The sequence below is a fragment of the Lygodium microphyllum genome, chromosome 5, assembly GCF_053477565.2.
Source record: "Lygodium microphyllum isolate KBCC chromosome 5, Lygodium_microphyllum_v1.1.10, whole genome shotgun sequence".
NCBI lineage: Eukaryota > Viridiplantae > Streptophyta > Polypodiopsida > Schizaeales > Lygodiaceae > Lygodium > Lygodium microphyllum.
Genome location: NC_141139.1, coordinates 149352163 through 149368025, shown reverse-complemented (window position 1 = coordinate 149368025; position 15863 = coordinate 149352163). Strand labels below are relative to the sequence as shown.

The window sequence follows — 15863 nt, the reverse complement described above, 5'->3', positions numbered from 1 at the left end:
TCAAGTGTGGCAAATAAAAGTTGCAAGTAAGTAAGGTTAAAGTTGACACGCTTAACGTGTCATGATACTCCTACAAAATTTTCTTATAGATATCTTGATCATTAGGCATACACACTTTGTCTTGTTTAAAAAGTAACCCATTACAAATATAATACATTTCCACTATCTTTCTCTTGGTCCAACTTTTCTGGATTGCTAAAGTTTTCTAAGCTACTAGATCCCTCTTGAACTAGTTGCCAAATCTTACCAAAGTGAAGATTATTTTGGCAACGCCCTTTGAGACGGAGATAGAAAGCAATCCAAATTTCGGAAGAAGGATGAGGTATTCACTTAGACAATCCAACTAAGGGAATTGGTAACCATATTAGTTGTGTCCTTTCAATAACAAATCTCAAAGTCAAATTTTTGCATAAGCTTTGCCCATCTCGCCTTACAGCCACAAAGATTGGGTTGATCATAAAGATATTTTAACGAATGTTAGTTAATCTATATAAGGAACCGAGCACTGTACAAATAATGGCGTTATATTTTAAGTGCATGGATGACCACCAATAGTTTCTTCTTTTCAAATTGTGTGATGAGTTTGGGCAACAGTGAGCTTATGCTCTCCAATGCAACTGGTCGGCCGTCTTGATAAAGAACAACACCCATAGTATAATCACTTGCATCTGTATGAACCTTAAAAGGTTTGTTTACATCAATAGTTTACAACATGCAATGGTAACCAATTGTTTTAATATTTCAAAACATTGATTGAGTTCACTAGTCCAAATAACCAATGTATTAATATGTTTTTTTTAACTTCTGATACCCTTAAGCAAAAGTGTTAAGGATCCAGTAATATGAGCATAGTTCTTAATGAACTTTCAAAAAAATCCAATAAAACCCAAAAAAAGATTTTACTTATCTTATGGTTCTTGGAATAGGCCAATTACACACTACTTAAATCTTTTCAGGATCAATCCGAATGCCATTAATCGAGATGGCATGTCCAATATGCAAAATCTGAACAATTACTTGTCTTAAGAAACATAAGTCAACATGCAAGTGATTCATATGCTTACTATAAATAAGTATGTGGTCGAAAAAACAAAGTATTCATCATCTGTTGAAAAGTTGGGAAAACCTTAGCTAATTCAAAAGGTAGGATAAAAAATTAATAGCGTTAATAGTATGTTCGAATAACAATTTTCAAGACATCTTTTGAAGCTATTTGTATTTGATAGTAGTTGGATATAAGATCAATCTTTGTTCTTGATAGTCACCTTATTGAGATCTTTGTAATCTGCATAGAAGCACATCGTATAATTGTCCTTTCAGCAAGAAGGACAAGTGAGCTCCACAAAGACTTTACTAGGTTCAATAAAACCCTTAGCTAGAAATTGTGAAGGTCCTTAGCTATCTTGTACTCCTCTTTCGAGCCAAACCAATACGGTTGCCATGAGATGCGATGACTTTCGGGGAATGCCTTGATTCTATGGTTTAATGTACCGCGAGACAATGGAAAATCCATCATGTAATTCAAACAAAAAGACACCAACTTATTTGTGTAGAATCTGATCTAAATGTTTACTATCGATAGTATCAATATTATTATTAAAAGAAATAGAATTTCATTGAAACAAAGATTATTAAACTTTCTAAATAAAACAAACATAGGTAACAACATTTATATCATGAAAACATATGTTAGCCTTCAAAGCTAATTCCATGTGTATTAGATTCAGTGATCTTAGAGGTAAACAACCCTTGATCACATGATAGTGGCCATCAAGCTCAAAAGAAAGTACATGAGTTTTAAAGTCAATATACAAAGAGTAAAATCTATCAAATAACTATGGCGTGCCAAGGATGACATTCACAAGGTCGTACCTTACTAATTCAAAGTCCATGGACCCATGGTATTATTGGATTGAAAGATCCAATCTTGACTCTATCCCCTCCACGTAAGAGATCGGAAATTCTTGGTCAGCTCATAGTATATGGAGTTGAAGTCTTTGCACCCTCTCTCCCCACAAAAATGCCTAGTCTAATGGTATGCAAAATAGCAACCTTTAGAACAATCTTCAATATGAATTGCTCGCGCTTTCCATCCTTCTTCTTCTTGTGCAACTCTAAAGGTAACTAATGAGTTGTTGTTGGGGTAGAGATTTTTTTTGGCTTGACAGTGGAGGAGGGGAACTACCTGTCGACTAGTTGCCCCTACTTACAACCAAAGTATTATCAAAGCTTTTACATACCTATAAACATCCTTAAGAGATTGTAAAGGATTATAAAGCACCTCTTTCTGGTAATCTAGTGGTAACCCAAAAAGATAACGCATATAGACTAATGCCTAAGGATAATTCAAAGCCTTTGTTTTGTGAAGAAAATCTTCAAATTGCTATGAATACACATTTAAGGTTTTAAGGTTTTCTTTCATATATTAAGCTCAAACAACTTGCAAAAATTCTCAATTTGATAATCGGTTACAAATTGCTTTTGAAAAATAGATTGAAAATTTGCCTATGACTCTTGCTTAGGGTGTAGCCTTGCCCACCAAGCATATACCTTTCTTTGCAACATAATTCATATTCATTCGATATGTTGAGAGTCATCAAACTTATACGAATCAAAATAAGTTGTCCACTAGGCTAGCCATGAATCAAAATAAGCTTGGAAGAGACACATATTCCCCCAATCCTTAGCTACGTGAAATTAGAAAGGTCAATTGTTTGAGGTCCACCTTGCCCCCTTCACGATCTATGCCACATTGGGTTAACGTGTCATGCAGGCCCCTTTCCCCCTTTCAACACAATCCAATTGGATTGATGGAGTCACGCAATTGCCCTATCCCTTATGATAGAATCTAATAGAGCTCCCCAATTGCAGGCACAATCCCCAAGTCCCCATGTAGGGTCCCCATGTAGTAGTGCCTAAGCCTCAGATTGCCATGCACCCACCTAAAAAGTCACTGCCTCACATTGCCACCCGGCCACCTAAAAAGTCACAACATCCACTTCCAACATCTCTTCCCTCTCTTTCTAACAGGGAGTCTCTCTTTCTCCCTTGCTCTCTTTACATTTTTTCTCTTCCCAATAGGGAGTTTTTCTTCACATGGTCCCTCTCCTCCACAGGGAATCTCTCTCTCTCCCCCTCTCACTATCACATAAACAAAGTTAATAAGGTTAAGTATAACATTACATTAATGTTAGTATCACCATTAAATGTTAGAATATCATGTATCATTGAATGTAAAGTAGACATTTATTTTAATGATCACATTAAGCTTAAATATCATTGGCAAAGCAAAAATGTTGATGCCTATATGGACCACAAGAGTTCGGCTACTAGGATACCAATGAAAGTCTACCATACGTGTGGACTCCAATCACTAGTTCCACTGAAAATCTTTGTGCACAAGCATCTCCTCAACATAAAACTCTTAACCTAGTTCTAGACAAGAAACTTAGCTTATTGTACCCACCACCTGCAAGACATGCCCCTCGTGCATGCCACTTTTGCTAGCAATGTCCTATACAATCCTAATGAGATAAAAGCATACTTGTCAAGCATGAACCATCATAGTTTCGTGAGCGAAAGTATTCTTGTGCACATCATTGAATCTTGCGCCAGATAGCAAGGTGACACTTTGATATCAATGAAATACCCACCTAGAATCCAACCTATACATGAGAGATAATACAAGATATATCCACAAACATAAAGGGACTAGAAATTAGACTCATCTCCCAACCATAGCTCCAAATGGGCTCATCCTTGAGCCTAGTAGGTAGCAGCACTTTGGGTCATGACCACATCCCAAAGACTAGCATCCCATACCACCAATCCACACCATCCCATAACCTTGAAGTGTCCTTAGTGCATTCATACTAAGTCACTTTGTAACCACTATGACCAATGCTACTAACGCTCATCTGAATGTCCAAGGATGTAACAAACCATGCTAGGAGGTATGATCCACAACAATGAAGGAACTTTAGTCTTTGTGGGCCATATCTACTAGGTTCACTCTCTCAGTCTTTGTTGTCTGAACCATAGCCCGTGCATTAATTTGGGTTCATTCATTATTTTTGAATTGGTCCACATCAGTGCTTGGGGACTCCAAAGTATTGTGGATGGCCATTTGAGGCTGTGCAACTAGTGTGGAGAAGACCCTACAGGCTACTCCATCAATTAGTTCCCAACCTTGGGTGCATCTCTTAAGGGGTTTTTTGTTGGCAATTGGTCAATCAAGGCTATCACACACTCAGATACTCTACAAGGTTGAAATGCTTGATACAATCTTAATCATCAATTCTGGTTAGTATGCAGTGGTCAGCTTGGAGTTTCTACCTAGCTGCCAGATACTAGAGCTTACTATATCGCAATTGAAGGTGTGAGAGCTTATAGGCAGCCTTCGGGAAGTTGTGTTTGGAACGGCCATTTCTAGATGATCTTTATCGATCAAAGCCTCTCAGTGTATGGCATTCTTGGCTGAGTTGTAGTCATCCATTATTCACTTGCTCAAACGCAATTAGGAGCAGCCCAGGTGGACTCTTGACATCAATGGGAGTTTCAGCAACAGTTCCTCCAAAGTTGGGGTTGCCATGGGCTAACTTTTACTTTACAAGACGTGAAACCCAAGTGGTATTATAATCCACTATCGCTTCTTTCCCTCATCCCTTGCTAGACTGCATTGAGAGACCTTGTATATATGATTTAACTCGATTTGTAGATAGCTCTAGATAGTCTATTGCACACTTATACTTTCTGGTACATTCTTCTAAGTAATATACTTACCCACACCATTTTGTTAGGGAGAAAAAAAAAGAAACATGGGACATGGAATGGGAATGAGGACGACCAAATCCAAGTAACAAATATATGGAGACAACAAGTATCTTTGACATTTTAAACCTCAATATGTTTACGCGTGCGCGCGAGAGAGAGAGAGAGAGAGAGAGAGAGAGAGAGAGAGAGAGAGAGAGAGAGAGAGGAGATGTCATAGTCAAATAAGTATGTACATGTGAGAGAAAGTGCCCAATGCCCATGTGAACACCACCTAGGTGTCCATTCGCGAGGATGCGTCCCTATTTATACATTGGCCATTCCCTTGTTGTAGACCATCCCATGGTTGTAAACATTGGGAGAAATGTGAGAATGACAATACTTTGAACTTAACCAATTGATCAAGTAACGCCACGAAAATTAAAGAATATGGGGAGCAAGAGATAGAAATATAACGAGAGAGAGAGAGAGAGAGAGAGAGAGAGAGAGAGAGAGAGAGTATATTAACGTCTCTAAAAGGCAATGTGGCCTATGAGACCAAAGCAATACATACAATGATGGTGTGTTTCTTATCTGGAACGAGAAAAGATGAAAAACATGCCTATAGGACCGAAAAAATGAAACAGTGTCCTATAAAAGGGAAACATGTCAATGATCTAAAAGTGAAAATAGAAAAAGGAAAACTCTCCATCAATGAGATGTTTGCCCTCTAAGGAGGTGTATCTCTGCATGGCTGAGGCGTCTCGGCATCTGTCTCCTGTGGCGCTCAATGATGGCTTTAATTTGTCTATGGTGTGGATGTCTAGGCCTTCGTCCGGGTGGACGTGGGTGCCTAGACCGGCCAAGTGCCTCTGCTCTATCCAAAGGGACACCTACAGAAGATGAGGTCCAATGATGATGTACTCCTGTAGATTGTGTGGCAGTAGTAGTGGTATCTGCCATACTCTGTCGTGTATCAGTGAAAAAGTCAGTGATTGCTTTCTGTCTATGTGAGCCGAGCTGTGGGGGCCTCCTACTCCATAGAATTGTTGCTCTGTGCCTCTGGAGCTCCAAGAGGAAGAATCCCAAGCATCTCTGATTCTCAAACTGCATGATCCGTCTCAGGGGTCCAAAACCCTCTCGAAACAGACAGTGGTATCTACCTCGTATATCATAATATATAGTGCATTGGAAGATGTAGTGTTCCTCTGTCTCTGGCTCTCTGTCGCATAGTGGGCATATGCGTTCCTCTGTCAGTATATCCTCCCATCTGCCTGTCTCAATCCTTAGGTGGTGGGATGAGGTGCGGATCTAACCAATAACTGTGTGTAGTCCATGAGGCAGTTGTGTGTCCATGTAATTGGGTCGAGTGATGAAACCGTCCTCAGATACCTGAAGGAAGTGGGTCTGGTAGTGTGCCATCCTGGTGCCATGTCGGGAGGGGGGTCGGATCCAAGTCTTCTCCGTATCTAACTTCAGTATGTCTGCTCTGATCACATGGTTTAGCTCTGATCGGCTTAGGTGAAGTGTAGGGCAATCTAGGCTATAGTCAAAGGGGGGTAGTCTGTCAATCTGCAGCCCATGTAGACTCATCCATGTGCTCATCTGAGCATACCAACAATGTCTGTCACCATCTGCTGCTAGTTGTCTAGAAGAGGCCAGGGCTAGCCGTGGGTATCTATCTTGCGGGAGCTCCCATAGTCTATGTATGAAAGTCACTGCCTGGACCAAGGCCTCAGCCACCATGGGTGATGCTCCCAACTCAGCTCTGATAATCTCATGTGGGGTCGAGCTCTTCGCTCGTATCATGCGTGAGATCATCATGACTAGTGGTCTTTTCGTATGCTCCCACCCGTCATAGTATTCCTTCTCTGGTCCATCCTGGTCTCCCAAAGGTTGTCTCCTCGTGTGAAAGAGACTCGGACCCCAAATAGCTGCCCCATATAGGAGTGTGGGTGTAACCAGGGTGTCAAAAAGCCACAATTTGGTGCGTGGCTCATGAAATTGTATGTGAGCACATTGTCTCTCCAATGCACCTAAGGCTGCATATGCTTTTGCCAAACGAGCCTCTGATGTCTCTCTCCAAGAGAACTGTGGTCCCTTCAATGTGACCCATCGAAAGTAAATTAGTGCTCAGCTCTTGTCACCCAAGTAGCTGAAGTGTTAAATACCATAACTTTAGTTTTCCCAAGGTTCACCTTAAGATCTCTATCTCTGCAAAAAGCTGATAATGCATCCAAGTGTCTATTTAGTCCCTCAGGTGAGTCGGATATAAGTACAATATCGTCGGCATAAAGCAATAATGTATCAGCACTCCAGCTAGGCTGGCTCCGGCTCCACCAGTTTTATCCACATATTTTGAAATTTCATCTATGTACAATCCAAATAGTGTCGGTGAAAGTGGACAGCCTTGTTTCACCCCAATGGTGCTATTGATTGTATCTGAGATGCCCTCAGGTGTTCGTACTCTGCTCGTCACTGTCTCATACAAGGCATAGATACTCCACTGTATCTCTGCAGGCACATCAATGTTTTGCATTCTTCTCATGAGTCTAGCACGTGGCACTGTGTCAAAGGCCTTGCGAAAGTCCACAAAACAGCAGTAGATCTTTTTCTTGAATGCCTTGCCTTCTTCGATGAGTGCCCTCAATTTAAAGATATGGTCTAGAGTTGTATATCCCCTCCTGAAGCCAGCCTGGCCTTTTGATCTGAGGCCATGCATCTCGGCCCATTCACTCAATGCTTGTTCCACGATAGAGCCATATATTTTGGCCAGCATGTGTCCAATCATGATAGTTTGATAGTTACTAGGTAGCGTGGGGTCTTCACTCTTAAAGAGCAGCACAATAATATAGTCTAACCAACAGGTTGGAAATCCCTCACAAACTGCCCTATTAAAGATGTGAGCCAGCGTTGGTGCCAAGAGATCACAAGGATGTGCGAAGTGTTCAGCTACTAAACCATCATGATCTTGGGCTTTTCCATTTTTCAGTTTCCATATGGCATTCCTTACTTTTTTTTCTGTTAAAAGTCTGCAATTTGCTGGTCTTGAGGTTGAGGGGAGTGGCATAGGCTCTTGGCCAGGAATATCATAGAGTGTGCAAGCATATCCATGCCAATCATCCGGTCTAGTAACTTGTAAGGGTGGCTGGTTCTCATGCATCTTTTTCCATGCTCTCTTGCTGTCGTGTCCCAAGAACATGGAATACATTTCTGTTTCTAGTCTGCTTAGGTATTCCCGCTTCTTTTTGCGTACCAATCGTCTGAATAGTGTTCGAGCATACTTATGTGTACATATGACAAGTGCCACCTCTCGCTGAAAACGTGCTGGTGTCTCTTTGCACTCATCATCATACCAGCCATTCTGTGGGGCATTACCTCGTGGAGGTTTATCTGACGGTATAGTGTGTGGGAAAGCGTAGGCTACTGAAGTGTGTATTATCTTGGCCAACTGTCCTGTAAACTCATCCAGAGAGGCCTGTGTGTCTAGCTCCCTCAATGCATCTCGCACAGTAGTGCTGTATATGTGTGAGGTCGCTTCCACAAAATCATAGCGTGGTAATTTTGGTATGTGTGGCTGTGCTTCGTGTATATGCCCATATTGCATTGTGAAAGCTAGAATAGCATGGTCTGGTGCTAATCCAATTGGTCTGTCTGAGATTTTAAAGCTTTTTATGTCAGGTAGCAAGTTGGGTGATCCAATCAAATAGTCCACTGTGCCTGACCCTTTCTTGTTATTCCAACATGTGAAACCATTAGATCTTGGCCATTGTGGCAGCCCGTTAAGGATGGCCAAACCATGTGCACTTTCCAGTGCCAGTAGGTGTGTTCCATATTCTGTTATCTCTCTATCTTGGGCTGATCTAACTAATCCCACTTCATCTAATGCAATATCTTTGAACATCTCATCACTAATGTCAAAGAAAGCAGATTGGTTGCTTCCTGTGCGTGCATTAAAGTCTCCTGCTAGTAGAACATCCCCAATTCTCATAAATCTCATTATGTCCTCATATAGTAGTGTATACGGGGATGCCTCTTTAGGGGCAAACTTAGAGTATGCAGGGGGAAAGTAGCATATGGCAATATGCATGTCTCGAGTTTTACTTGTACGTAACCTGATCCACATGTATCTTGCCTCTACATCTCTATGTACCACTTGGACTGTGTCTCGAAGCTCTTCTCTAAATAGAATTGCCACACCTCTTGATCCCCTCGTCCCTCCAGGCCGCCTAGGCTGAGGGCGATATACACTTTCCCATTTATATCCATATACATCAGGTAGACGGCTGTCTTTACATTGATGTGTCTTAGTATACATAGCAATGTCTATCCCTTTGAAAGTATCCTCAAAATAACCTACATCTGTCTTAAGGGAGCCATTGCAATTCCACAGTGTGAACTTCAAGGTCTCATAGGCCGCGCACCGTTATGCTGTTCTTTTCTCTGTGATGATGACTCTTCCATCTCTGTAGATAGCTTATTTACCTGCTTTCCGTGCCTCTAGAACATGTGGCATATTTTCCCTCCTGTGGGCTATTTGGGCTGGGATGAGGTCTTCATCTAGGTAGATCTTTTCTCCTTTGAGAGCGATCCTCTTGGAGAGGAAGGCTCTCTTCTTTTCCAAGTCTCCAAACTTCAAGATGAGGACTTTTGTTTTTGTGTCAGTTTTCCCGACTCACCAAGCCCCAATGATGGGTACATCTGTAGCCCCAATTTTGGTGGCAAGAGCTGTAGCATCTTCAATTGGGGAGCTTTTCTCATCTAGTCCAACCACTCTTACGTGGAGTGCGCGTGGAGTCCATAGAGAGAGAGAGAGAGAGAGAGAGAGAGAGAGAGAGGACACCACAATATTACACATGGTTGACCAACAAAGCCAATATAGTGGAAATTGACAGTGATAGAGGGGTGGATCAACAAGACACTATTCAAATGTAAGATACTCATTTGGAGAATGTGGGTGGGTGGCCTTCCCCTTGCATTGGCCCTTGAAGGGAGGGGTATTTCTTATGGGAATTATTTCTTTTGTATCACTACAGTTGAGTCAACCGTCGCAGATTCATCTCTTATATTTTTGCTCAAAAGATTTGGGCCCTCTTCTTAGACATTTTGCATGCTTTGTGAGAACTATGATGCATGTTTTGACTAGGTATTTGGTAAAGCTAAGTACCATGGTCCAACGCAACCTTATATGAAGATTATGTTTCACATTTTCAGATTCTGGGGTTGCTGGCATATTTGCTTGACTCGCTATGCATTCAATTTTTATGCTGCCTCAAGTATCATGCTTCATTTTGCGAAGCTTAAGGGAGTTCTTCAATGGTACTTGACTTTTGTACTTTCGTTTTGTACTTTGTATATGACATGATATAATATAACATCTCATCATGAAAAAAAGACATGACACCACAATGAGAAACGAACCAGCCCCTTCCCCTTTACAAGATTTTATTCAAACAAACTAGGGGCACAAAGTGCCTAAACTGTATACAATGAGGCTGATTTGCTGCAAATCTGAGAATTAGGGTTTTGAAATTCTATTTTTTGCTTATACCAAGCAACAAGCTGATTTTCTTCTTTTGTGCTTTGATGTTTTCAAATTTAATAGAAAGAGCTTCTTGGATTAGTGCTAGATAAGAGTCTACGGAATAAATGGCTGAAATTTAAGCATTGGAGCTTATTGGAATTTGGAATGAAGAGAGAGACCTCCAATATATAGATATGGGGCTTGGTTACTCAAAATTGGAAAGTAGAGCCTATAAATGACAAATGTTTGCTGAAAATGACAAGTGTTAAGCAAAATGAAAAGTATAGGGAGACTTGTCATTTCAAATTGATGCACATCACATTCTAGATGCCACATGTCAATTTTCTAGAGAATGAAGCTTCTAAACCTTCTACTCTAAAGTACCTCTTAAGAACTTGAGATAGCTACAGAAGAGAAAATTGTTCCTAGCAAAATTTCAAAGCCTTTGACATGAATAGAATTTCCATCAGAATAACTTCAAAAAATAGTAATCTCCTAAATTTTAGAAGTTGCCAAATTTTGATTTTGGAGAGCTTAATTGTATAGATTAACTGATTCATGGTTTGTTTCTTTTATCATGAGTGTCTAGTTTGCCTTTTGAAACCTCTCATTATGTAGGCTTCTAGTTAGTGTGACCATTTGTGAGAAAAAGTGTCATTTGGGCTTTCTAATCAATTCAGCCACATGACTAAACTTTTAATTCCTCTTGGGGATCTCATTGATAACGACTCAAATGTAATTCTAGGGTATTCTAGCCATTGGCCACCCTTGAATGAAAAGATAAACATTAAACCGTATTTTGAAATACTCAAAATAAGATACAAATCACCTTTCAAGGTTGATGAGCCTCAAATTAATTTGAATCATTGCACCTATACATCTTGATAATAGTTTATATACAAAAGGTTGGTTACAATGGTAGTCCCCTTTTCCATCCTTGATAGGAGAGAGATTTCCCTTGGCCGTGCCCTTGTCAAGGACGCGAGACATAATATGTCTTCCATTTTGGGACGGTGTTCTAGCGTCTTCAAGGCCATCCACTTTGTCCCTTGTCACTATGCTGCGAGAGTGATTGATACTTCTTCTCACTCTCAATAATTGAGTGTTAGCCCTAGGGCCTAGGGGCTTGGCTTGTGTGGGAGTCTATTTCTTTAGGGAGGGCTGCCCATTTTCAACTCTTCCCGGATCTGTGGCTACAATCAATGTCTAATAATTGTATCTAAGCCTCAATATTTCCTTCTTCTAATTTTGTTTAAAACATTTAGTCATGGAAAAACGCAGTATCTTAATTATTAAGCATACTGCACGTTTGAGGTGCTTACATCTATTGTCATGGCAACCTTTATGTGCATGGATGGGAGCAGAAAACAGTGGTCCCTATGCATGGTTGCTCTTGATTGGTGGTTTAAGAGTCTGGCTTTTCTTTGCTGTCAAGTTGAGCGGTACCTAAAGTGCAGATGCAACCTGTCTTACAAAAGATTTGGGGTGTGTCATGCATACTAAATTCAAGCTAGCATTAGAAAAGATTGATGATTTGCTGTGCTAGTAAATATGAGGATTACTATTATACAGTATCAAAATTAAACCTCAGCAAGCATTTTCTCAAGTGTGAATGGAGATTCCTAATAGTCTCTATTTTTAGCCTAGAATTTATCCCTCAATTTGATTCATTATGTTTGTGACCTGTGCACAATATGCCCTACTATATTTTAGTAAATTTCAGTTTTAAAGATTTGTTTGCTCTGCAAGGCTTTGTAAATTGGCATTTACTTCATCACAGCCTGAAGACATCTGGTTCAATGCTCCACGGAAAGGAGTAATGGTTTTTGCATTACCAGGAGAAAGAGGTCTGGCAGATCTGAATGGTGATTTCAAAGTGCTCTTTCATGATAGACATGGTGATTTCTACTGGTGAGTTCCCTGCCTAAGATACTAATCTGACAATTGAAGAAAATCTAGTACGTTGTCAAACTGAAGGCATCCATATCATCTTCAAAATGGGGACATTTGATTTAGTCACTGACTGTGTATCAGCAACCACACCTCCAACAGTTTTGGCTGTTTTTGCTCAAAAAATTTCGAGCTCATCCACAAAAGAATTACAGAAGATTGAATGTCCCTCAAAAGACTTGTTGATTCGTGTACAGAGAAACCAAGGATATGTTCCACTTCAGAATGGACATCTCAGTCGAACTAAGAACATCTAAAAGAGACCATTTAATTGCTTAAAACTGAACTTTACAGCTGCAACTTTTCTGATCGCTTGTTATGTGTACCCCAAATTCTGACACCAACACATTGGTCAAGAGCTCTCTAGATGGATCAATACTTGTAAAAAGTACCATGTTTCTCGGAAACAACTGCATCCTCTACAGTATGCCCACTCATATTTGCTATAGTGTCATCTAACCTTTTTATTTGAGCAACATCCATGTGGGTGAACTTGTGTCACTGTTTTGCATGTTTCTAGTTAACCTGGTTATTTGTTTAACAACACTTAGATAAATTCTACAGCTTACTCCATCTTGTTTTCATCAGCTGGCTCAATACAAACATGATGGAAAATAGGACAATGTTAGAGCCTGCTGATCTGGATGGCTTTGACAAGGCATGTTTTCTCTTGACAGTTTTCAGGTATTGATGAATGGTTCAATCTTCTGTGCTGAAGGATTTGCTAACTTTCATCTTGGGCTCTTTTCTTTTCAGAGGAGGTTGCCTTCTCCAGGGTTTCAGGTTGAGATTGTTATACTCGATTACGATGTTTCCATCAACAGTAAGACAAGCAGGGAGACTCTGCCCAGCACAACATCGCCAGCAACAAGTGAAACACCTGCTGTTAGCTCAGAACCAAATATCCTTCAAAATCCTGATGCAAACAAGCCCAATGCTACTGAGAAGGATGATGTGTTCTCTGACAGTGAGAATGAAGGTAGCATGGGGAAGAACAGGGTGCGAAGCAGCAGTAAAAATGGCTCGTCAGTTCAAGCCTCAGGTGAAGCAGGAAGGAATGTGGATGGACAAACATCTACTGTTGAACAGCATACTATGGATTCCTCACCTCATGAGGATCAAGGTGGAGGTTTGGCAGGGAAAGAGCAATCAAGTAAAAATTGGGAAGACCAGTATAGACAAGAAACGAAAGAGGAGAGCCCATCTCAATCTTCCAGAAACGATAGTCGTGGACCTCTGCCAGCAGATCAAAATGTCAAGTCCGACATCAGTGTTCCACCTAGTGACTTCAAAGCTATAGCTGCAGCGAGTGCAGCAGATGCCTCGGTATTTACATTTGGTGATGAAGAAGATTATGAAAGTGAAGATGAGTAGTATGAAGTCATTGCCCATTAGATTATTTGAGTTCGTCCACTTCTCTAGGCCCAGTAGGAGAAATTCTTCCAGTTTTTAGCCTTCATGGGCACAATTCACTGACAGTTTGTACACATGCAATGTGATATTTTATTCTGTACGCACACACTAATCTAGCCAGTTGCAGCGAGTGCTGACCATGGCTTCATAATCATATCTGTATAAACAAAGCAGTCGTCATCTTTTCTTCTACAAGAACAAACTGGCAGATTCCAAATTGCTGGAGTTTTGATTGGATTGTACATAGTTTGGATACAGTTGCAAGATGCCTTATTGCAAGCAAAAACCACGAATTGTTTCTTGAATTATTGTAGTTTTTTAAATCTAAAATTTTGATCATTGCAGCATGAGAATGGTGTCCATTGCTCTGGTTCCTTGATTAGCTCCAAATGTCTTCATTCAGTGGAACAGATAGTCCAGACAATTGGATGCATTCACAATGAAGATGGAATGGTGCTCATTGCTCCAGTTCCAACTTGATTAGCTTCAGACATCTTCATTCAGCGAAATAGTAGTAGTTTGGATGCATTGGCAATCAAGACAGACCTACAAACAAATTGTGTACATCCAGAAAAACTGTATTGGACATTTTTTTTACAAGAATGAATCAATGTAGATCTAAGTAAGTACATCGTTGGACATCAGTGTGGTGAACATTGCACAACATTTGGCAGGGCAAGCAATCTTTATCTGAATTAGGACAGTGCTTGCCGACGAGCTTTGTTGTTCTTATCATTAATTGCTGCATGTATGCAAAAGCTGGCATTTACGTATGTATAGGCTCAGTGGCGACTATGTATGGAACTGGATTGGACATAAATCTTTTGGTTATGTAGATACAGTGTATACAAGCATCAGTGGGCAGCTTTCTGAGCAAATCTTGGTGTATTTCCATACGAGGACCATGAATAGATAGGATGTGAGTGGTCATGGGCGTTAGATAGGCAGGGAATTGGATTAATGGAGGTGAACAAGATGGAGACATTGATGTAGGCAGCAGAGAGTAAATTGCTCTTTTGCATTGTCTGCTTTTTGATAACTTCCTCGTCATCTTGTGAGAAGAGCTGATTCTAGTAGACACTATCTTGGCTAACTTAATAGGGATAATATAACAAGGGCGTACTATCACGTGCGAGAGCATTGCCTTTGTGTGTGTGTGCATCCTTTTTCTTTAATTTCTTAAAATAAACTCTTCTTTCTTCTAAAGTAAGATATCCACACATTTCAAGGTTAAGTGGATCACTTAACTAAAGTTAATAGTGGGTAAATTTTTTGGGACATGCATCACCTTGTCATCACACCATTGTATAGGCATGTGCCCTAAAGGGCAATACTAACAAATTGTAGCAATCATCTTAGGACTTAGCAATCAATATGCACAATTATATAGATAGATACTCCATTGAACGTAATGGTTCGGGTGTTAATGAAATCCTTCAATCAAAAGATTGATCTTATTAGTATGGTTGCACTGCTTGAGGAGCTTATAGACTCAACATGGAGATCTTAACCAAGTGAGATCAAAATTGATCATTGCTATCACCTTGAGCTTACTTGAACATTAAGTAGTATTGTTGCTACACTTAATAGTGATTATGTCTCTTTTGATATAACATAAAGCCTAAAGCTAAACAAGAAGATATGATGCACCATCTTAAGATACACAATAATTCGGTGATTCCCATCTCATCAACAATGAATAATCCTCCATGGCTATTGTAAGCATAAAATCAGAGCACAAAGTAATAGAAGGCTAGAAGAAATTGAAAATCCTCAAAAGTCAACAAAAGCTCAAGAACCTCCTAAATGACCAATGTAAGCACTATAGTACTTAGGCAAAGCCTTGTTGAGTGATGGGGGATATTCAATGAAGTATTCTTGATAATTCATAAGCCATAGATAAAAATAATTTTGACAATGTGATAGGAATAAGAATACCTAGCTTGATCAAGACAATCCTTGTCCTAAGCACTACAGTACTTAGACAAAGCCTTGTTGAGTAATGGGGGGTTATTGAATGAAGTATTCTTGATAATTCATAAGCCATAGATAAAAATAATGTCGACAATGTGACTTGTATAAGAAAGCCTAGCTTGATCGAGACAATCCTTGTCAATGTTCAAATGTTAGTATCCAACAATGTGACAGGTATAAGAATATACCTAGCTTGCCAGATATAACAATACCTAGCTTGATCAAGACAATCCTTGTCAATGTTCAAATCTTA

At 40.0% G+C, this 15863-nt stretch overlaps 1 protein-coding gene across 1 annotated transcript in view; it reads left to right on the top strand.

Annotated features, from left to right (window-relative positions):
* The window catches only part of PEN2 (PTEN 2), a 74901-nt gene extending 60960 nt beyond the window's left edge, over positions 1-13941 (top strand). The window contains exons 11-13 of the mRNA XM_087678514.1: positions 12054-12184; positions 12812-12881; positions 12980-13941. Coding sequence (XP_087534640.1) covers positions 12054-12184; positions 12812-12881; positions 12980-13597 — 819 coding nt within the window. The 3' untranslated portion in view covers positions 13598-13941. The remainder of the gene's footprint in view (positions 1-12053; positions 12185-12811; positions 12882-12979) is intronic.
* The last annotated feature ends 1922 nt before the right edge of the window (positions 13942-15863 follow it).